The sequence below is a fragment of the Nycticebus coucang genome, chromosome 11 (genome assembly GCF_027406575.1).
Source record: "Nycticebus coucang isolate mNycCou1 chromosome 11, mNycCou1.pri, whole genome shotgun sequence".
Lineage (NCBI taxonomy): Eukaryota > Metazoa > Chordata > Mammalia > Primates > Lorisidae > Nycticebus > Nycticebus coucang.
The window spans coordinates 64,801,438-64,824,442 of NC_069790.1; the positions used below are offsets into that span (position 1 = coordinate 64,801,438).

General features: G+C 39.7%; 1 protein-coding gene across 1 annotated transcript in view; it reads right to left on the reverse strand.

Annotated features, from left to right (window-relative positions):
* The window catches only part of GRM3 (glutamate metabotropic receptor 3), a 222,591-nt gene that overhangs the window by 20,128 nt on the left and 179,458 nt on the right, over positions 1 to 23,005 (reverse strand). The window contains exon 4 of the mRNA XM_053609323.1: positions 9,153 to 10,219. Coding sequence (XP_053465298.1) covers positions 9,153 to 10,219 — 1,067 coding nt within the window. The remainder of the gene's footprint in view (positions 1 to 9,152; positions 10,220 to 23,005) is intronic.

Below are 23,005 nucleotides of genomic sequence, written 5' to 3' on the forward strand. Positions count from 1 at the left end.
CCACTGAAATTGGAATCTTAATGAGTAAAACATAAATACTGACTGGTGAAGTGGCCAGCTTGCTGATGGTTTCCGTTAGTGAACGTGGATTGCATGGGGTTCACTGTGGTATGAACAAGTCTGAGTCTTTCCCATCTCTCTCTCTTGCTGGGTGCTCTGCTTATAGCTACTAGCTTCCCCCCTCAGTCTTGGAGGACATCTTCCTCCCAGATCAGCTTCTTTCTGTGTCACCTTTTCTTTTACTTATTATGTTGGCATCTCTCTGGAATTTAGCTATACTGGGTACTCATCGTTCCATGTTGTGTTTTCCAGTCTTCTGTACACCCATCCCAGGTAGAGAATTTTCATTTTCTCCCTTTGCATCCCTGAAAATTACCTCAGAACTAGGGTATATCATGTTTCCTCATAATCTATCTTCTCTGATCTCATCATTTGTACTGGCTTCAATTCTCATAAATTTTCTGGAAGAGTCCACATATTTTATCACTTTCAGTGTTGAAAAATGGAAATTATTTATTTCTTCTATCATTTTGTAAACATTTACCATAGATACTCTGAGTCTCCTTGGAATCTGAGAGGATCTCTAGATGTTTTTTCTGTCCCCCCACCCCCACCCCAGGCAAACACTATTACAAAACAGCATAATTTCTTTGTTTTTTTTTTGTTGTTGTTTTTTGTAGAGACAGAGTCTCACTGTACCGCCCTCGGGTAGAGTGCCGTGGCGTACACACGGCTCACAGCAACCTCTAGCTCTTGGGCTTCAGCGATTCTCCTGCCTCAGCCTCCCGAGCAGCTGGGACTACAGGCACCCGCCACAACGCCCGGCTATTTTTTTGTTGCAGTTTGGCCGGGGCTGGGTTTGAACCTGCCACCCTCGGCATATGGGGCCGGCGCCCTACTCACTGAGCCACAGGCACCACCCCAAAACAAAACAGCATAATTTCTAATGCTGTAAATGACTTTGGGCATCTATAAAACATTTCTATAAAGTCTCTGTCCTTGCTCTCTAATCAAGGAAAGGTGAAGATTGAATAAATTAACTAGAGAAGCCATACAACTTTAGAAGCCTTCATTTTGTATTTGTTTATTTTGTTTAAAAAAAATTCAGGCTACACTGTGGCATAATTCTTTGGATCCTGATTTATTCTAAGTGATGAAAGCATAACCCATTCTCACTATTTTAAAGTTCTTTTCTCCTTTACCACTCCAGTGCTACCCATCTTGAGGTCCCTAATTACAGGCTCCTTTCTCGTTTGTGAACATCTGAGAAAAGAGGGTACTATCTAATTACATGAGGTAAAAGCCTTAAAAAATCTGGTAGATATTTTTTTACATATATTTGTCATATGATGTTAGAATTGTACTTTTCTTGCCTCAGTCCCTGCCTCAGATGCTAACATGAAAGATACCAGATATGGAGGGGGTGAGACAAATCCAAAGGTGCAAACATTTTCAAGGATACCCTTTCTCAGAGCTTGTGATGCTTGAAACTCTTTACACATGTTAAGACATTATAAGAAGAGCAGCGAGGAGAGGATTAGGAGGAAAATATCTTGGAAAAAGCTGTCTGATGAGTTCTATCTCCTCACTTAAAGGCTAGTGAGAGGAGTTGCAGTGTGGCCACTTATAGAAAGTTTGAGGTGTTTCTCTAGAAGGAGGGTGCCCTGGATTAGGACCTAACTCATGTCTTAGAAATCTTCAAGGTGAGAAAAGGCTAGCTGCTTTGGTGGCATTTCACAGAAACTTGCTACTGTCTTGAGGTAGTCCTTTACTCCAAAAATGTGTCACAGAGAAAGATCTGATCATGTGCATGGACAAGATGGACCACCTGAAAGCCATCATGGGTATTCTTGGTCCTGTGTGGAGCAGTCTGGAGACCTGGAGAAGGGGGAAAACGTCTGGAGGGGGGTACAGCTGGAGGTCCTGGGAATGAGCTGGAGCCACCAGAGCGAATGCCAGCCAACTCACGCCCAGAGGGGAACTTGTGAAGATCTTTCAAGAACATCTGTCAGTGCCCTGAAGGGTGTCTATTTAGCCACTTACAGACTTAGAGGTCACAAAGCCATCCTGCCTCAAAGAACTGTCCTCCTTGTTCTTCATCACTTTAGTCAGGGCTGAGAAGGAAAGTGGGTGGGTGGACTAAAGAGCATGAACATGGAGGAAGGAGAAGCCAACCACTGCTGACCCCCAGCCCGAGGCTGGCCAGGCCTCAGGAGGAAACCAGGTTGAATGTTATGACAGTTCTGATGATTACACAGCAGTAGCCACTTCAATTTCTTAATAGAGACAATTTTCAATTGAGATATACTGTAGGACCATACGTTATCTAAGAGTACAAGTCCACGGGCCTCCCAAGGTTATGAGCATTTTTGCTCTTTGCTCCATCCCCAGCACCAGGATGGGGCCTCACAAATGGTGAACCCTCAGGGTCTGAATGTGTCCCCTGGAATTTCCACCCAGGGGTTGGGGGAGGTGATTACCTTCATGGAATACTAAAGGGATAAGGGGACGTAGAACTAAAGTTGCATTTTTATGATAGTTTATGCACCATATTTATTCATTATACCTGTTATAAATTTGAAACCTTTTAGCTTCTTTTTTTTTTAACAAGGCCCAGGTATCAGCCTCGGAGTTTGGGTTGTCTGATTCCTTCAGTAAGTCACACGATGAAAAGTCTACTAGAATTCTGTGTTCTGTCTCTCTGTACGGTACCAGTCCATGCTGCTCTGTTTTCATCTTCCTCAGCCTTCGGGCAACATCTGGCATACTCACTTCCTTCCTTTGGGTCTTGCCCATCCCTCAGTGGTGGCTCCTTCTCTTAGTCATCTCTTCTGCAGGATGTAAGTGCTAGAGTGTCCCAGGCCTCTGTTTTGCACTCCCTTCTCTTCATGATCCCATTGAATTCCATGACTTAAATGCCTCCTATATTTGACAATGTCCAAATATTTATTGCTAGTTTTCACCTATCCTGTGGGCTTTCAGACTTAAAAATTTACCTTGACATATTATTTTGGATATGAAATAGGAATATTATAATTAATATGTAAGCAAAAGCTGATTGTTTTCCCCAAGTGTCCTTGTTTGAGTGACACCAAATTGTGCAAAACAAAAACCCGGAAGCCATCCTTGATTTTGCTATTGCCCTTACACCCACACACTCAGTCCAGCAGCAAGTTCTGCTGGTTCTGTTGGAAGATAATTCCCTATGAGTCTCTCATGTTATCTTGTGAGCAAGGCCCTGGCTGCCTTTGTTCCAGGCTGTCTTTTTAAGGATATATGTAGAGCAAAGAGCTTTAGAAGATAGGGCCTATCTTTCCAGCAAAGGGACAGCATGCCATCCATCATAAAAGATTCATGTTTCCTCATCTCAGAGTTCCTCTCATATCAGGCAACCAACTGACTGTGCAGGAGTCACCTGGCCCACTTTGTGTTGCCCTGCAGAAGAGGCACCCAGGGGAACTGTGTGAGTGCTGACACTCCAACTATTGCTGTAGCTGTGAGTCACAAAGTCCTTTTTGTCTGCATCAATAAAACCATGGCAGGCTAACTTGTTACCTTATGAGTAGAGTAAAATCCCAGACACTACAGTCTGACAGTTTTGGCAGTGAGGATGAAATGCCAACAGAGACATGGCCTTTTCAGAAAGGAAATATGAGGGCCTCAAGAACTGATTAACAAGATTTGAGAGAAATTCATGGAAATCAGTAGCAAATAATGTTGACTAAATTATACGGTTAACCAGAAACACATAGTGCTCCACCGTATTGCCTATAAACGAGGAGGCTGTAGGGAGGAGGTCAAAGGCTGAGTAAACAGGAAGTCGGTGCAAAGAGAGCTGCTGGACCAATGCCCTGTTTCCCCCTGTCCTCTGGGGGTAATCTGGGGGTGGATTTCCTCCACATTTGGATTCAGATCCACCTGACTGTAACAACTACTAGTAAAATTTATCCTGGGTGGGCAGAAATTTACACATCCTTTCATATGGAAGTCTCAGAGACATTTGCTGCACTGACCATGGAAAGACTTTCAGAGAAGGCAGAAACCAGGTGAATCATTTGAACTGGCTGTTTCCCTTGGGATGCTGGGGTGGGGGGTGGTGGTGGTGGTCAGGACACATAATGCTTGTGAAAGAGACGACAACAGCTGGCACTTCGTAGGGCTCATCCCCTGCTGTAGTCTTTCATGCCAAATTTAGATCCATTCCAAGGTGACAATCAAAGGTCTCAGAGTTTTTTGCAGCAGAACCTGGCTACAAAAAGGAGTTTTGGTCCTGTTGGTGAGATTTCCCTGAGACAGACTTTCTGGGAAACCATAGATAAGACACCAGTATTTGTGCTCTTGCCTACAGTGGGTTTACATTGTTGACAAAGGCATCGTGTTAAAGAATGAGAAATGGGTACAGAGAAATCTAGGCAATACCCTAAGAAACATCATCATGTTGAGATAGCAAGTGCCCTGAATTAAGGTGGGTTTTCTTTTAGAAAGTTACTGTTGTATGAATCAAGGCCAAATTAGTTGAAGTTTGAGTCCCAGTCAAAAAGCCATAGATTGTGTTTTCTGAGTCAACAAGTCACCAAAGTTGGAGTCAATAGTGACAGCAATGATGATTCTGTTATCCAATTTAGGCTTATGCAATCAGTGTAACCTGGCTTATTGTACCCTCAATGAATCCCCAACAATAAAAAAAACCCCAAATATTGGACTTTCCTTTGGTTGAGCTATGAGTAGCTGCTGCATGCCTAAAAATGAAAGCAAATGTGTCTCTTCTTACCGGCATGGGACTGTTCTCTTTCTAAGCTGCCTGATGCTGCCTTCATGCTCTACCCTGATTTTAGCTACTTTAAGGAAAACGGCACTTAAGGTTAGGACCAAGGTTTCCCCATCCCTAAGGGAGGCTGAAGTCTGTAACTCCCAGACTAAGTATACTGAGGAACTTGAGAAGGAGATGAATTCAAATTTTTATGCTTTGTTGGTTACAGACAGACAAATCACCACTATTTGGTTACAGACAGACAAATCCCCTTTTTGGACCTGTCAGGGGGAAGGCAGGGCTGGGAGAAGGGTGAGGCAGATGAGGCACCTGCTTCTGATGCAAATTTAAGGGGGTAATTCAGTAGTCAAGACAAATACTATTTTAATGCAATATTTTAAGAAATCAAAATTAATGCAAAACCCATGATGAACACTATATTAACATTTTAAATAAGTATAAGATCAGTAATAGTGAGGTGCTGTGGTGTATTGGATCCTAAGCCAAAAAAGAAAACTAATACTGATTTTGTCTTGAGTACTGCTTATGAGGGTGTCACTTTGCAGTGACTTGTGGAAACCAGGACTCAAATCACCCACATAAAAGCTGACACTCTGGCTACTGCTATGGCTGTGAATGATAGAGTTCCTTAAGTGTGCCACCTGGGAAGTTAATTATTCTTTGAGTCTGTTTACTCATTTTTCTAATGGATAATAAAATTTGCTTTCCAGGGTGTTAATGAGTGGCCTATTGTATTCAAAGCATCTAGCAGAGTAAGTTGATCAGGAAGGATTTGCTCCTTCCTTTCCTTTTTACCTTTAATCATGTCCCTTGTTGCCTGAGCAAACAACAAACCAAAAGAAAATAAGAAAAAGTTCTGGGCAGCACCTGTGGCTCAAGGAGTAGGGCGCCAGTCCCATATGCCGGAGGTGGCGGGTTCAAACCCAGCCCCGGCCAAAAACCACAAAAAAAAAAAAAAAGTTCTAAAAAATTCCAAGACCTCAAAGCATTTAAACATTATTTATATGAATTCCTCCGCCTGATATAATCTGGCCATGTTGCCAATTCCCATGAGTCTCTCTCTCTACTCTCCCGCCTCCCCCCCAACCCCCCATTTTCCACCTGAGGATGATTGATATGACTGTCTTCTGGTTGGCTCATTCCTTTCTTGTCTCGGGAATATTCCCTCTGTTTTCTATTTTAATTGTACTTGCCCACCAAGGTACAGGACAAACTCCCAAGTGTTCAAGAAGTATTCCTGGAAGGAAAAGATCAAGCTCTTTTATGAAACTTGTGAGTATTTAGAGTTTGTGTTGCCAATTTAATTATAAAGTATTCTGTGTTAATATTGAATTCTTTCATGTTGATATTGTTCTACCAGCTAGGATATAAACTTTCTGAAGACTAGAGTAGTGCATTATTTTTATTTATTACTCACATTGGGCGGCAAAGTACTGAGTCATAAACCTTGTTGACTGTTGGATGTCCAATTTTTTCTAGCTGCCCTTAAATTACTGAGTACTTTTCAAACGCTGCTGATTCTGTCCGAACCACATGGTTTTCCTCTGGGAAATTTTAAATCTCAGTCTTGTTCTGGAATTTCTAGAATCAGAGTTCCAAGTTCGAATGCTTATAGGACCCACGAAGGCTCCTAAGCGGAAGAAGCCAGCTGTAAGAATGAGGAGACGGGTTTGGGGTGTAGATCACAGAGTCAAGAGGGCTCACTCCTGAGGTGCGTGCTAACTGTTGTGTGGAGGAATTTGGGGCTCATGTGCTTTCCTTTGTGAAGTGAAGCCCCAAATCTTGATATTTATGTAAAATTTCTTGGATTTTTTAACTTTGAAAAATATTTCAAAACAGTGCAGGCAGAATCAAACATATCTGTGGGGCAATATGATTCATTAGGGCAGGGGATTTCAACCTGGGCTACAAACCAGAATCACCTTGGAAGCTTTCAAAAATCCTGATATCCTGGCCATCGACCAAGCCAATTAAATCAGAAACTCTGGGGTTGTTTCTCAGGTATCAGTATTCTTTTACTGCTTCAGTTGGTTCAATATGCAGTCAAATTTGAAAACCACAGTCTTGGAGGCTTCTGTCTACCTTCCTCATTTCTTTTGTAAAGTTAGGATTGGCATTATTTGTAAAGCGTGAGATCTCAGATGATCTTAGTGTGATAGGATACTTTCATTAGCTTGGACCTTAAAAAAACCAATTCCGTGTCCTCTGCCCCATTTGCCTTATAAATTCTGCCATGAAAGCTCTAGCAAGTTCATCTGATTTCATTTAGTCTATTGCCCCATTGTATTGCTATCATTTAAAGAAAAAAGTCATTTTTGTGTGTGTTTTACAAATAAATGCTAATTTATTTAATAAAACTTAATTTTTATAATGTTACTTATGTTTATTCTCAGGATTTTCTGCTCTCTCTTTTCTTTTTTTTTCTTTGTAACTAGCTGTTTTGACAATGAATAGTTTCAAATTATATGTCCAGAGGAAAATAACTTGTATTGTAACTATTTTGCAGTCACAATACTCCATCTCTGGCTAAGAGTAGCTTCCTAAAAATACATGGTTGTGAATAAATGAAATATACAAGGTATGTGTACAATAAACTTTTTCAATCTCTTGAGCCTATGCTTTAAACAGATTTGTGTTCTTTTTTAAAAAAAAAATTTTAATTGAAAAAAGTATATGTATTTATCATGTTCAAAATGATATTTTGAAATATGTATATATTGTGGAATGGCTAAATCAGGGGTCCTCAAACTTTTTAAACAGGGGGCCAGTTCACTGTCCCTCAGACCGTTGGAGGGCTGGACTATAGTTTAAAAAAAACAACTATGAACAAATTCCTATGCATACTGCACATATCTTATTTTGAAGTAAAAATAGAAAATGGGAACAAATACAATAACACCCCTCATGTGGCTCCCAGGCCGCAGTTTGAGGACCCCTGGGCTAAATTAACACATGCATTACCTCACATACTTATTTTTTTGTGGTAATTACACTTAAGATCTACCCTCTTGGCTCAGTGCCTGTAGCTTGGCGGCTAGGGCACCAGCCACATGCACTGGGGTTGGCAGGTTCAAACCTGGCTGGGGCCTGCCAAACAACAATGACAATTGCAACAATAACAAAATATAGCTGGGCATCATGGCGGGCACCCGTAGTCCCAGCTACTTGGGAGGCTGAGGCAAGAGAATCGCTCACTTAAGCTCACTATGAGCAATGACACTATGATCTTCTACCCAGGGTGACATAGTGAGACTCTGTTTCCAAAAAAAAAGAAGATCTACGCTCTTAGTGATTTTCAAGCCTACAAAGATAGTTACCATTTTTACAATTGATCTCTTGAATTTATTCCTCCCATCTAACTGAAATTTTATATCTGTGTTGTCTTCTTTTGGGGCAGAAATTTTCTAGAATTTGTCAATGTAGGGATTGCTGTCAAATAACAGATTTGGGGATTCTTACAAACTATAGAGGCATTTCATTTTGTGAAATTACAGTGTAACAAGGAAACCATTATGGTCGTAGAAAATTTTAATCTATGATGACCTAAGAAATATAGATAATAAAATCCAATTGCCTAAAAAGAAAAATAATTCTTAGACTCATTATGAGATATTAAAATCAGAATTACAAATATAAAAATAACTGATAAAGGGTTTTAACATTATGATGAAATGTTGAAGTTTCTTTTAGACGAGATGGAAATTACATGAAAGCTCAGAAATTTGAATTATGTAATAGCGACTGTGAAATTAATGACCTAATTAGGTTACTTAAATGTGTACAATAAAATTTTTAACTAGTTCAAGAAATGTATATATATACATAGACATATATGTGCATATATAGCTAAAGTTGTAGAAAAGACACAGCTCATTAACACTGTATTTTAATCTGTCTTATAGAAGTAATGAAACATGAGTGAAGGGTTTTATATCTTTAAACTGATCCTGGCTGAATGTTGCAAGTATATTTTAATTAATGGTTTCATTTGTGGTAGCCTCTTGAATCTAATTTGAAGTAGTCTCATTAGATCCTTTATAGTTTAAGTCTTATTCTCTTGTCAATCATTTTTCAAGCTCAATTAAAAGGCTTTTTAAATGGTGTATGTGTGTTTATTACATTCTCTCCAACTAGATTACACATTGCTTGAATGATCACATCATTCACATTTATCTTCCTCTCTTTGCTTAGCACAGTACTCTGCACATGATAGGTATGAAGTAAATGCTTTTGAAATATGATGAACTAATCTCTACATATAATATAGAAATCATCATGGCATTTGTAACTACCCAACTCATTGCTAAGATGAAATAAAAGAAGACTATTTTATAACCCACCCAACAAGAACAACAAAAAGAAGAAACTATCAAAGACTTACTCTGTAGTCACTTGATGTCACATAAAATATTGGGAGGAAAGCCAGCCAAATGATGCAGGTGGTGTACATGGTAAAACCTATGAACTTGGCCTCGTTGAAATTTTCTGGGCACTTCCGCGTTTTGAAGGCATACACAGTGCATAAGATCACCAGGATTACATCGTAGGTAAGAGAGATCAACATGCTGGAATCCTTGACGTTGCATTTTAAGATGACCGTTTCCCGCTTCTCTGGAAGGGTGTATCTCCTGGTGCCTGGAGTCTCCAGGATGAGCCACACAGACACCATCACAATTTGCACCAGTATCAGACCCAGGCAGATGAAAACCTGAGAACTGGGGCTGATGAACTTTGGCCTTTGAGCTCCATTCTTGACCCCATCGAAGATGCGTGCAATGCAGTTTGTCTTGGTCAGCAGGGCTGAATAGCAGACAGCAAAGGAGGTCCCCAGCCCCAGTCGGCGCAATGCACAGATGACTGGTGATGGCTTGGCAATGAAGAAAAATGTCATGCAATATGACAGGCCAACCCCAAACAACAGAATGTAGCAAAGTTCCCGGCCTGATGCTTTGACCAAGGGTGTGTTGTTGTGCTTGATAAAAACAGTTACAACCATGCTTGTACATATAAACCCCAAACAGGCAATGGTGACTGGGCCAATAGCCCAGGCATCTTCCCACTTGATGTAGTCCTCGGGAAGGTCAAAGCATCCAGTGAGGTCTGCAGTGGGCCACTGCCCAGGCCCACAATCCATACAGGTAAACTCATCGGCCAGGTATTCGTAGGACTCACAGGGGATGCAGATCCAGCAGCAGACATCCCCTGGTTGCATGTTCTTCATTTCATTGGGGGCACAGGGGTCACTGCACTGGGAAGTGGGGACTGAGTTCCGGGACCAGTGGATGGAATCGACATCTAGTGATAAGGTTTCTGCCCAGTGACCAACCTTCAAGTAGGAATACTTTCCACCCACATTCTGGAAATTGAACACGTTGTATCGCCCCATTCCATCTCCAAAAGTGTCAAACTTGACAATGCTATCTGCATCCTTATTTGGATTAAATGGAGCTGTGATATGTAAAGACAAAAAAGGAAAAGAAAAGAACACTTGTTTAGATATCTCATGTGTGACCAGGCAATTACTTTATGTCATACACTTAGCAAAACTGAAATAACAGAATGGTGATTCCAAAGCTAAAATCACTTATCAGTTATGATTGAAAGCTACACATCAAAAGCTACTTGAATACGCAGGCATTCATAAATTGATTCAGTTAACATTACTGAGTATCTAACAGGTGCCAAGTGCCAGTGATAATCATGGGTACAATACAGTGCTGCCTTCAAAGGAAGACTTGGAAACATGCAGTCTTATTCTCCGTGGTGTACAAATATTCTCTTCTCGAAAGATTTTATGATAGGAATGGGGAAAACATTGCATCTCATTCTTATCACTTATAGAAGAATCTCTATAAGTTGGGACTATAACTAGCTGGTCAACATATGGAGGTCGTCAACATAGAGAACCAGGCCTACTCTACTAATATGTACAACTGGTCCATGTCTGATCTATGAAAATTAGATCAACTTAAGGAGGTGGTCCATGTAGGAAGGTGATCAACTGTGGAGGTTCTACTGTATTTATTTACAGCCACCAAGATTTTTCTGATCTAAAACATTTTCATAAAATATAAAATAATTATGAAGAGCTTTTCTCTTTCAAAATGAAGAAAATTATCTCATTATAGATGTAGATATGCTTCTTTTAAATAGTTCAAATGACTAAGAAAGAAAAAAAATTACAATATACCATAATCCTTTGACTTTAATGCTTTAATATTTTGGAGTATATTCATTCTGACTAAATATATACATGTGTCTCTATATGTGTATGGCATGCTCCTATCCACATAAACAAATAACACCTATCTGTATATAGTATCTAGGTAACTATGCTTCAAAGTTCCTTCCTAAGCAAACAGGGTCCATAGCATTCAGCCAAACGACTTGCTTTTAACCTCTTTCTTACAGTTCCCTGTGAGTCCGTAAGAGCAGCGGGTCTCTGAGCATCTATGTTCCTCTTCCACTGGCTGCTCATCATGGCTCTCTCACCAATGTCCACCACCACTCTGATCAGCTATTTCTATGCCACCTACTCTGGTCTACTGTGTGCTTCTATTTCACACTGTTGATCTTTACTCTTTTCTTGACCTAGAAGAATAATATTGCTGATATCTGTATGAAACACAGACAGACTCTCTATTAGCCATGGTAGGATTGCCCATGTTGGTAAAGACCCAAATGGGAGGTTTATTTATCCTTCATGTAGCAGTCTAAGGTCTTAGTCTATTCGTGTCTCCCTTCCACATGGTGAGTAAAAAACACAGATTATTTACATCTTGAGGCTGTGCCAGTCCCCAGGGCCTCCTATTCATCAGCATCCAGCCAGTGGAAGGAGAAAGAGTATAAGGAAGGTATGGCACATATTTTCATTCACACTTCATTGTTTAAAAGTTAGTCACAGGGACATATCCAACCTTAAAAGATGATGCAAAATGGAGTTTAGATACTGTGTTCAGCTACTGCTATGCCATGGAAGGAGAGATTGGGATCTAGAGGACACTGCAGTCTCCTGACCCTGGGGGTGTTAGCTCCCAATGAGCTGTCTTCTTCTTGGGTCCAGTTATTTTATGGAGGAAAAGTGTCCCTCAATGAATTATTTGGGTCTTTGGTAAAAGAGGATTTCACGTTTTACAAAATGGCCATCTTTTTTTACAGCATATAGGTGCCCCTAGAGGGCTGTAGTGGGTAGTTTATAAGGAGGTCTCATACCCCATATAATGTAGCCTAAATTTGCCTAATTTATTCTTCATTTATTGTGATTTTTTTCCTCTAAATTTTATTGTTATTTCACCCTATAAATTGACTTTACCAACCTTCACCTCCTTCTGCAATATTCTAAACCCACCATGTATATTTGTGTGTGTTTGTACATGCATGGGTTGGTTTCAAGTTCCTTACAAGGATGATATAGTAGATGCCTTTATGATTTTGAAGTCAGATGGACTATGTGTGATTCTCACCTCCTTTAATAATTTTGTGTCATTTAGCAAGTTATCCTTTCTGACTCTGTTTCCTAATTTGCAAATAGGGAATAAGAATTATTTTGAAGATTTGTTGAGATAAGCCATATAACATGCTAAGCACAGTGTTTGGTATACAATAAACATGTTACATAAAAGTTAGTGATAATAATGATGATGAAAAAATAATAAGATAAAATAAATTCATGAAAAAGAATAACTGAGTAAGAAGGAAAGCCAAGTTAGGAAGAAGGAGATATTATGGAGATATTATTCAATTGTCTGAACTGCTTTAACCAAGATTTGCATCTGACTCACTCAGGACCCTGGTCCTCCCGCCCTTGCCATGCATTTCCAATATGTAAGCAAGATTATACTTTTCTATTGTCTTCAATGTAGATTTTCCTTAATGAGGTTTTGAGAATATCTTTTTCTTTCATACATACCTTTATTTTTCAATGGCTTTATACTATAATTTTGCCCATGTGTACCAAGCTACTTCAACATTCCTATAGTTTTAACCTTTAGGTTATTGCTAGGGTTTTGCCTTTATTAACCTCATTATCTGGAGAATTTCTTACAGAAAATTCACAGAATTAAAATTGCTGGGTCAAAATAAAATTAATGGGCCAAAATTTAGCTACAGAGGACCAGGTTGCCATTCAGAAAAAATATTTTTGTTTGTTTTTTGTTTTCTTGGTACCAATTCACATGCCCATTAACATTGTTCAGGATGGCCCACTCTCCACAATCTTAACAACCCTGGGTATTATTATTGTGTTTTTTTTCTTAATTTCAGATTAGTATAAGGGTACATACAATTAGATTACGTTATTTGTGTTTGTTAAGTAGAGTCAAAGTTGTGAGCCCTCACCCAGGAAGTGTGTCATATTAGTATTGGTCTTTTTTTTTTTCCAGGATAATGGATTTTAATCAAGCAGTGAAGTAGCAGTAGAAAATTTATGAAAGCTAAGAGGAAAGTTTTCATTAGTATTAGTCTTTACAATTGTTGGCCAACTGACAGGTAAATAATACGGATTTGGCTTGGAGAAGGGTAGGTCAAGATATTTTTGTTCTTATAAGCATGTTGTATTCATGTAAAAACTGTGTTAGTGTATTATTTTGATAAAAATAAAGAGATTATAAAGTTAAAATAGTACAGAGAATAATTGAGCATGGCCAGGCAGAATAGCTTTAAAGTAAATACATTATAAAAATAATGTTCCTGCAAATATTATAATAAGTGCTTGAAAGGTGGGTGGTGAATAAACAAGTAGCACTTTTGGTGAAATTTTGTTTTTCAGTATGTTTATATCTTACTAAATTTGTTTTTTAAATGTGTGAAAGATGTACCAAAATGCAGTCTAATTTCTAAATCCTTTAAATACATAAAACACATTAAAGTACTTCAAATGAGTAATTACAAATTCTAAACAAAAATCCATTGTCAGAAGGAGTGCCCTGATCCTTAGTTTGGAATACGGGGTTGGTGTGTATAGGAAGAACCTAGGATAAAAAGGTGAATGATTATTCTTAAATATTCCACATGTGAGAATAATCCTGTTCTTGATTATAATAATCCTGTTCAAAACACAATGTTGTCCTGGGTAGGTAGTCAATAAGCTAAGCAAGCTCTTAGGTGCTTCTGGAGTGAGTGCAAGTGTTAGAGTGACTTGAAGCCCTAATGTATTGATCTTATTGCCTTCCTGATGCACTTAGAGTTTCCTCAAAGTCAAATGACTCACTTGGGAAATATTAAATAGTGAAAGCCCAATGAACCAAAACCACGCTTCTCCAGCAATCAGCTGTATAGTTCTGTAGAGTGAAGAAACTCTGGGTAATTTGCTATTTCTTAAGTTGAGACTCACTAAGGGAGTAAGCGTCATTCAAAATGGAAAAATAAATCACTTCACCTTTCACTGGTGTTACAACAGCATGAAAGCACTCAAACTAAAAGGGGGCGGGGAAGAACAATCAGAACGTCAGCAGAGTTTTTAAAAAGACTTACAATCTTCTTGAAAATCTAATTTTAAGTCCCTCATCACTCTGGTGCCTCAAAATCAGGTGCTTGTTTTTGGAAGGATTCTGATCTGGCCTTGGGTCAGGAGAATGGTTTCTCGGTTTGCCTCATTATCCAATCAGTTCTGACCCCAGACACAAATGGATTTATTTGAAAGGTTTAATAGCAAGACGATCATCCCTGCTAGGAACCATTTGGTAGAGGTGAGGTAAGTCTATGCTTTAAAAATGTCACAGGTCAATGGCAGGAGAAAATTAAATTGGTTCTTTCCTTTTTTCCTCTCAGGCAAAAGTCCAATTAAGGTAAGACAATAATGTGGCTCTTCACAGGCTTTAGTAATGGGAATATGAGCTGCCTGGGTTCACATTCATAAACACTAATGATAATTGCAAAAGCTACAAGCAGCATTTGTTGCTCCCATTTTACAACTGGGGCCTCACTAAAGTTTCTGTGAACTGATCTGATGGATTTGAATAAAGATATAGGTGAAAAGACAGACAACAGACGGCATGGCCCTTGAAAGACCACGTTGGAGTTCAAGATGTGAAAAAACCAAAATTGTCTGGCTAGAGAAAACAAAATCTTCTGTAAACATCAGCCAGCCAGAAGCTAGGAAAGAATAAGAATGAGTGCCTGGCTGTCAGTAATTAATTTAGTTACTAATTAGGAACAAAATCGCTGGAGCATTTCTCACTGTTATCAACCGAGTGTAACAGCTGGAACAGAGAATGACTTAGACGTCGCAGGTGCTCAGTCAGCTCAGTAACGTGCACAGTGACAGCGTTTCAGAAAAGACATTGAAACCGCCTTATTAAAAGGGTGCTATGACTTTTGAGAAGGAGTTTCTCCACTTCCCTTGAAAAGTTAGCCTGGCTCATGCTTTCTTGTAGACCTCACTGGTTCCCTATCTAGCCTCTGCATAAGGTGGCTGAAACTTAGGGCCCTCAAGGCAATTAACAAAGGAGCTGTTTACTCTTCCACTAAGACTGCAGAATGGAGAGGCAGGGCATAGGGAAAATGGCAATGAGGGCAGATGGGGAGAGTCCACAACCTCTTTTACCCCCAGTTCAGGAAATAGGGTTTGGCCGCCTCAGCTGAAAGTCTCACAGCCGTCACTGAGTCTTTGGTTAGGGAGCCTCTTCAACGGGAGCAAATACTTGCCCTCATCTTCTACCCTGTTCCCCAGCTCGTGCTCTTCTCATCACAGACCGTACTGCTTTTCTCTCATAAATTCTAAGGAGTTTAGATTCTTTAAAACATTTCATTGAAATGTAGTGTGTGTATACATACACATATATAGAGAGAGAAAGTATTAAAATGAGTGAATTATCACAAAGTGAAGACACACACATAGCACAAACTATGACCATTCACCAGCAGAATATGACCAGTTCCCTTGTCCCTGTCATGCTACCCTTCTCCCCAAAGGTGACACTGTCTTACCTTCTACTATCAATGTGTTAGTTTGCTAGGCCTGGTGTGACCAAGTGCCTCGACCTAGGTGGCTTGGAAGGACTGATTTATTGTCTGTGTGGAATCAAGGTGTCAGCAGGGTCGGTTACTTCTGAAGGCTCCGAGGGACAATCTGTTCCACCCCTCTGTCTCAGTTCTGCTGGGTTACCAGGAATTTGTAGCATTCCGTACTCATGCTAATCTTCCATCCAGGTGGCATTTTCTCTGTGTCTCTGCATCCAAATCCCCCCTCACCTGTTTTTGTTTTTAGAGACAGTCTCTTTTTTGCCCTCAGTAGAGTGCTGTGGCATCATAGCTCACAGAAACCTCCAACTCCTGGGCTTAGGTGATTGTCTTGCCTCAGCCTCCCAAGTAGCTGGGATTACAGGCATCTGCCACAATGCCAGGCTATTTTTTTGTTGCAGTTTGGCCGGGGCTGGGTTTGAACCCACCACCCTTGGTATATGGGCCAGTGCCCTACCCCCTGAGCCACAGGTGCCACCCCCAAATTTTCCTTTTTATAAGAACCTCAGTCATATTTGATGAAGGCCCACCCTAAAGGCCTCATTTTGACTTGGTTGTCTGTATAAAGACATTATTTCCAAAGAAAGTCCCATTCTGAGGTACCAGGGTTATCACTGCAACAGAGGCTTTTGTGGGTGGATGGGAACATGATTCAGCCCGTAATGACAGACTATTTTTGCCTAATATTAAATTTATATTAATGTACACATAAAGTATGTATTATTTTGTATTTAATATGTTTTGCTCAGAATTAAGTTTTATAAGATTTATTCTTTCGTGTAGTGATGAGAATCTATAGTTGGTTCGTTTTTATTGATGCATAGTTTTATATGGTGTTCCACAATTTATTTAACCATCCTTCTGTTAATGGACATCTCTTAAAAAAAATATTTCCTTCAGTTTTTAGTTTATGTGAATAATATTCCATTGTTAGCTGAGTTACCTCAGAAGCAAACTCTAGGACTACATTTGAGTTCAAGGAGATGATTTGGGAAGTTCTAGGGGAGTGAGATAAACAGGAAAGAACCCAACCCTGGATGCCTGGTGAGTGAGTTACTGCTGAGGCCAAGTGGGTCTCAGTTCCACTGGGGCCCTGTGGGAGGCAGGTGCGGTGGGAGTCGGGGCATAAAACTCCTATTTGTCATTAATTTGTGGTTGCTGACAGAGGGCGAACTTTATGATATTTTTTGTTTATTCTCGCTGTAGGTAGAACACACTTCTATGACCAAATCAAATTCCCTGGCAGAGTCACAGATGCCTCCATGAAGAAGCTGTTGGCACAGGTGAGAATAGTGAGTGGAAGGGAATACAGGCAAGGAGGTGACAGCATCTGCTGCCTGCTCCCATGAGACTTCTGTACAAACGTTTTAGTGTACATGTGTATGAACTTCAGTTATTCACACAGACACACCTCATTGAACCATGCTTTGCTTGACCGCATTTCACAAATGTTTGTGCTTTTTACAAACTGAAGGTTTGTGGCAACTCTGCACTGAGCAAGTCTACCTGCACCACTTTTCCAACAGCGTGTGCTCACTTTACATCTCTGAGTCACATGCTGGTCATTCTGACAATATTTCCAACTTTTTCATTATTATTGTATCTGTTATGGTCATCTTCACTCAGTGATCTTTGATGTTAATGTTATAATTTGTGGGGAGCTCCCACAAAGTCTAACCATGTAAGATGGTGAACTTAATTGATAAATGTTGCTTGAGTTCTGACTGCTCCACTTACTGGTCATTTCCCCGTCTCTCTATGGGTCTCTCCATTTCCTGAGACACAACAATATTGAAATTAGGTCCAGTAATAACCCTCCAATGGCCTCTAAGTGTTCAAGAGAAAGGAAGAGTCACGTCTCTCATTTTAAGTCAAAAGCTAGACATGATTAAGTGTAATGAGGAAGGCACGTTGAACGCCTAAGTCCTCTTACACCAAACAGTTAGTGAAGTTCTAAGTGCAAAGGTGAAGTTCTTGAAGGAAATTAAAGGTGCTGCTTCAGTGAACATAAGAATGATAAGAAAGCAAAACAATCTTATTGATGAAATGAAGAAAATTTGAGTGGTCTGGATAGAAGATCCTAACCAGCCACAACATTCCCTTAAGTCAAAGTCAATTCTATGATGCCTGAGAAAGTGAGGAAGCTGCAAAAGTAAAGTTGGAAGCTACCAGTGGTTGGTTCTTAAGGTTTAAGAATAAAGCCATCTCCATAACATAAAAGTGCAAGGTGAGGAAGCAAGTGCTGATAAAGAAGCTGCAGCAAGTTATCCAGATCTAGCTAAGATATTTGATGAAGGTGGCTTCATGAAAAAATGAATTTTCAATGCAGATAAAACAGCTTTCTATTGGAAGAAGATACCATCTAGGCGTTTTTACCACTAGGGAGAAATCAAGGCCTGGTTTCAAAGTTCCAAAAGGTAGGTGACTTTCTTGTTAGGGGAATAGCAGCTGGGGACTCAGTTGATGCCTATGATCATTCATTATTTTGAAAATCTAGGGCAGTGGTTTTCAGCCTTCCTAATGCCGTGACCCTTTAATACAGTTCCTCATGTTGTGGTAACCCCCAACCATAAAATTGCTACTTCATAACTGTAATTTTGCTACTGTTATGAATTGTAATGTAAATATCTGATATGCAGGATGTATTTAGGTGACCCCTGTGAAAGGGTCGTTTGGTCCCCAAAGGGGTCATGACCCAAAGGTTGGGAACCACTGATCTGGGGTCTTTAAGAATTATGCTAAGTCTACTCTTCCTGGAACAACAAAGCCTAGATGAAAGTGCACCTGTTAAAGTGCATACTGTTAACAGTATGGTTTAGTGAAGATTTTCAGTCTACTGTTGAGTACTTTTGCTCAGAAGAAGAAAAGAATCCCTTCAAAATATTTCTGTTCATGGACAGTGCATCTGGTTTTGCAGGAGTGCAGATGAGATATAGAAGGAGATCAATGCTGTTTTCATGTCTGCTAACACAATATTCATTCTGCAGCTCATGGATCAAAGAGGATTTTTGACATACAAGTTTCATTTGTGAATATTATGGGGTGCAAATGTTTTGGCTACATGAATTGTTTTGTACAGTTTGAGTCAAAGTTACGTGTGCCCATCACCTAGATAGTGTGCACAGGATCCACCCTCCTCCCCTTTCCCACCTGCTTGATTTCTGCTGAGTTTTATTTCCACATGATACATTTTGTAAGGGCACAGGTGTCTGAGACAGTGATTTCCTCTGATGTATCTGGGTGAAGTAAATTGAAAGCCTCCTGGAAAGGATTTACTATTCTAAATGCCATTACCAACATTATGATTGGTGGGAGGAGGTTCAACTATTATCATTAACGAGAGTTTGGAAGAAGTAGATTCCCACCTACATGGAAGATATTCAGGGGTTCAAGATTTCAGCGGCAGAAGTCACTGCAACTGTGGAAATAGCAGGAGAAACTAGAATTAGAAGTGGAGCTGGAAATTGTGACTGACTTGCTGTGCTCCTTTGATTGACTGGATGAGGAGCTGATTTTTATGGATGTGCGATGCGTTCTACTCCTGATGTCTTAGTCTGTTTGTATTGCTCTAAAGGAATAACTGAGGCAGAGTAATTGATAAAGAAAGATTTATTTGGCTCTCAGTTCTGCAGGCTGTGCAGGAGGCATGGTGCCAGCACCTGCTTCTGGTGTGGGCTTCATTCTGGTTCCACCCAAATCAGAAGGCAAAGGCGAGCTTGTGTGTCACATGGAGAGAGAAGGCACAAGGTTCCATACTCTGTTTAATAACCAGCTCTTGTGGGAACTAAAGAGTAAGAATTCACACATTACCACGAGAACAAGGAGAGCTTCAAGCCATTTGTGGGGGATCTGACCCTAAGACTCAAACTTTTCCCATTATCCCCTGCCTCCAACGCTGGGGATCAAACTTCAGCAGGCGATTTGGAGGGGACAAACAAAGCAAACTATGGCACCTGGTGAAGAAGCTGTGAACATGGTTGAAATGACAACAAAGGATGTGGGATATAACATATGTTCATTTAATAAAGCAGTGGCAGGGTTTGAGAGAGTTGACACCAATTTTTAAAGAAGTTCTACAGTGGATAAAATGCTCTCAAACAGCATCCTTCACTACAGAGAAGTGTTTTGTGAAAGGAAGCATCCATAATATGGCAAACTTCATTGTTATCTTATTTTCAGAAACTGCTACAGCTACCCTACATTTCAGCAACCACTACCCAGTAGCCATCACTAGCAAGGCAAGCTACAACTTGCTGAAGGTTCAGATGATCATTAATAATTTTTTAGCAATAAAATATTTTAATTTTTTACATTTGTTTAGACATAATGATAATGCTATTGTATAGTCAATAGACTACAGTATAGTGTAAACTATATGCTCTGGGAAACCAGAGAATTTATGTAACTTGCTTTGTTGTAATATTCTCTTTATTGCACTATCCTGGAACTGAACATGAGTTATGCCTGTGTGTGAGAGTATGTGTAGTAGTAAAATTGTAACATATGTGAATTCCGGTTGCTTCACATCCTTAATGGTTTTTTTGTTTGTTTTTGAGACAGAGCCTCAAGCTGTTGCTCTGGGTAGTGTGCTGTGGCATCACAGCTCACAGCAACCTCCAACTCCTGGGCTTAAGCAATTCTCTTGCCTCAGCCTCCCAAGTATCTGGGACTACAGGCGCCCGCCACAACGCCCAGCTATTTTTTGGTTAAAGTTGTCATTGTTATTTGGCAGGCACAGGCTGGGTTCAAACCTGCCAGCTCTGGTGTATGTGGCTGGCACTTAGAAGTTAGCCACTTGAGCTACTGGTGCCAAGCCCACATCCTTAATGTTGATGTCATTTAATTTTAGATGTTCATGTGGAAACGGACTGGCATCTGATTGTGCTTATTTTGATAGCTGAATTGCATTTTCCAGATGTCTCATAATATTGAAATATCCTTTCATAAGTTAACAATAATTACATATTTAGAACTTTTATATAGTGTCGTTTATAAGTATCTTTTTAAAGTGACTTTTCCAGTCTTTTCTGTTTTGAATTTTCTGGATTTTTATTTAAAATTAAATTTGTAGGAATTTTTTTATATATTCTAAATATGAATCCTTTCAGATATACATGTTGTAAATATCTTCTCCACTCTGTGGCTTGCCTTTTTTTCTGCTTAATACTATTGTCCAATTAACATAAATTCTTAATTTTAATGCCTGATAATTTTTAATTTTAGCACCCAGTTTCTAATTTATCAATTTCCTTTATAATTAATACCTTTAGCACTCCGTTTTAAAAATATTTTCCTATTTGAATATTATGAATATATAATTCTAAAATTTGAGAATTTCAGGTAGTGAACAATAAGTTTCAGAAGATATTGTGCCATTCAGGTACCAGCTGTACTCCTGGGCTGATATAGTGTGCTATACGTTTAACGTCAAGGAAACTGACTATAGTGTATTCACCATGTGTCTATCCCTTCACACTTCCTAAGCCTTTCTAGAACAGGATAATGTCTCAATCATCTTGTATCTCACAGTGTCCAACCTGTTGCCCAGGCCCACATGCTGATTTTATGAGGACTTTTTTCCCTTATCTGTGGTGTCAGATATCATGAAAAGTATGCATGGACCTTTCTTTTTGCTAATCACTTTTGTTATTGTTTGTGTATTTACTGTGTGGCCCAAGACAACTCGTATTCTTCCAATGTGAGGCAGAAAAGCAAAAAGGTTGGATGCTCCTGAAGGCAATGCTGGGCACAACGTAGGTATTCGGTAATTGTTTCTTTTTTTTTTTTTCTTGAGACAGAGTCTCACATTGTTACCCTCAGTAGAGTGCTGTGGAGTCATGGCTCACAGCAACCTCAAACTCTTGGGCTCAAGCAATCCTCATGCCTCAGCCTCCCAAGTAGCTGGGACTACAGGTGCCTGCAACAATGCTCAGCTATTTTTAGGGCATTGCTCTTGCTCAAGCTGGTTCAAACTCTTGAGCACAAGTGATCCACCTGCCTTGGCCTCCCAGGGTGTCCCAGAGTGCTAGGATTGCAGGCATGAGCCACCACATCCGGCCTACACTAATTGCTCCTAAACTGATTATTACATTCACTGTAATCATTCCAGGAACCTAAAAAATCATGCTAATGCCCAAGTCATAAGAGAAACTGATTAAATGGGAATCTTAAGAAGTGGGCCTAGACGGTTATATTGTAGTCAGGTGGGGGGAAGAGTGCACTGGTGGACAGGACCCAGGGACACTGCTAAACATCCCATAATGCACAAAACACACCCTCCGAATGAACAAGTATCTGGTCCAAATGTTGACTCTGTTGAAACTGAGAAACCGTGGTCTAAGGTAATAAATGTCTAGATTTCTAGATGCATTAAAAAAACTCAATCCTCTTTGTACACTGAAAATATCTATTCAAGATATTATCTAATAACCAGGTGTTATCATATTGTGGTTACAATTAGTCTTTTGGTCTCCCTACAGTCATTTTCAATTCATATACTTCCTTCATTATTCCTCTTCAGTCCTTTCCTTTCCCCATTGATCAGTAGTTTAGGGACACTTCACTCCTCCCATGTCACACCCACAGTTATTACAGCCCCCATTTCACATAGGTCTTCCTGGTTCTCCTTTTTCTTCCTTTTAAGAAACTAATGACCTAGCTGGACATCTCCTTCCCATGAATCACCTCCCAGGAAAGACGCAAGTTCTTGTGTGTTCCAGGATTAGGAGATATATAGCCTTTATAGCTGACTCACAAGAAGAATATTTGTTATTAGGGAGACTTAAGTGGGGCTCCTATGAGAATTTGCTCCCTTTTCACTTCTATTAAGATCTCTAGCACAAACCCAAGCACCCAAGAATCCTACATAACTTTGCAATACTAATCAAAAGTTTTCAATGTTGTGAAGAAAAATCATGAATTTCAATGACAAATTTCATCTGTTCTCATGTTTTTTTTTTAATGTGACTACATCCTGTAGTAAAGTCTAAATTTAGAAAAAAAAAAAAAAGGAAAGAAGAGAAAAACAAAGGGCTTTCCCCAAAGTTGGACAGAAATACACATCCATGACTTAATAAAAGAAAGCATAAGCTTCCTTCCTATTGTTTTGTCCTTAAATCACTTCTCCACCTGCTGTACTACAGATCTAAGTGCTGCAGAAGAATGAAACGTGATAGGGACAGACGGTGTGAAAATGGCTGAGAAAAATCCCATTCAGAGATGCTCTAGGAAGTCAGCCATGCAAACTATAAAAAAGTATCTGAAAAATGGTAGCAA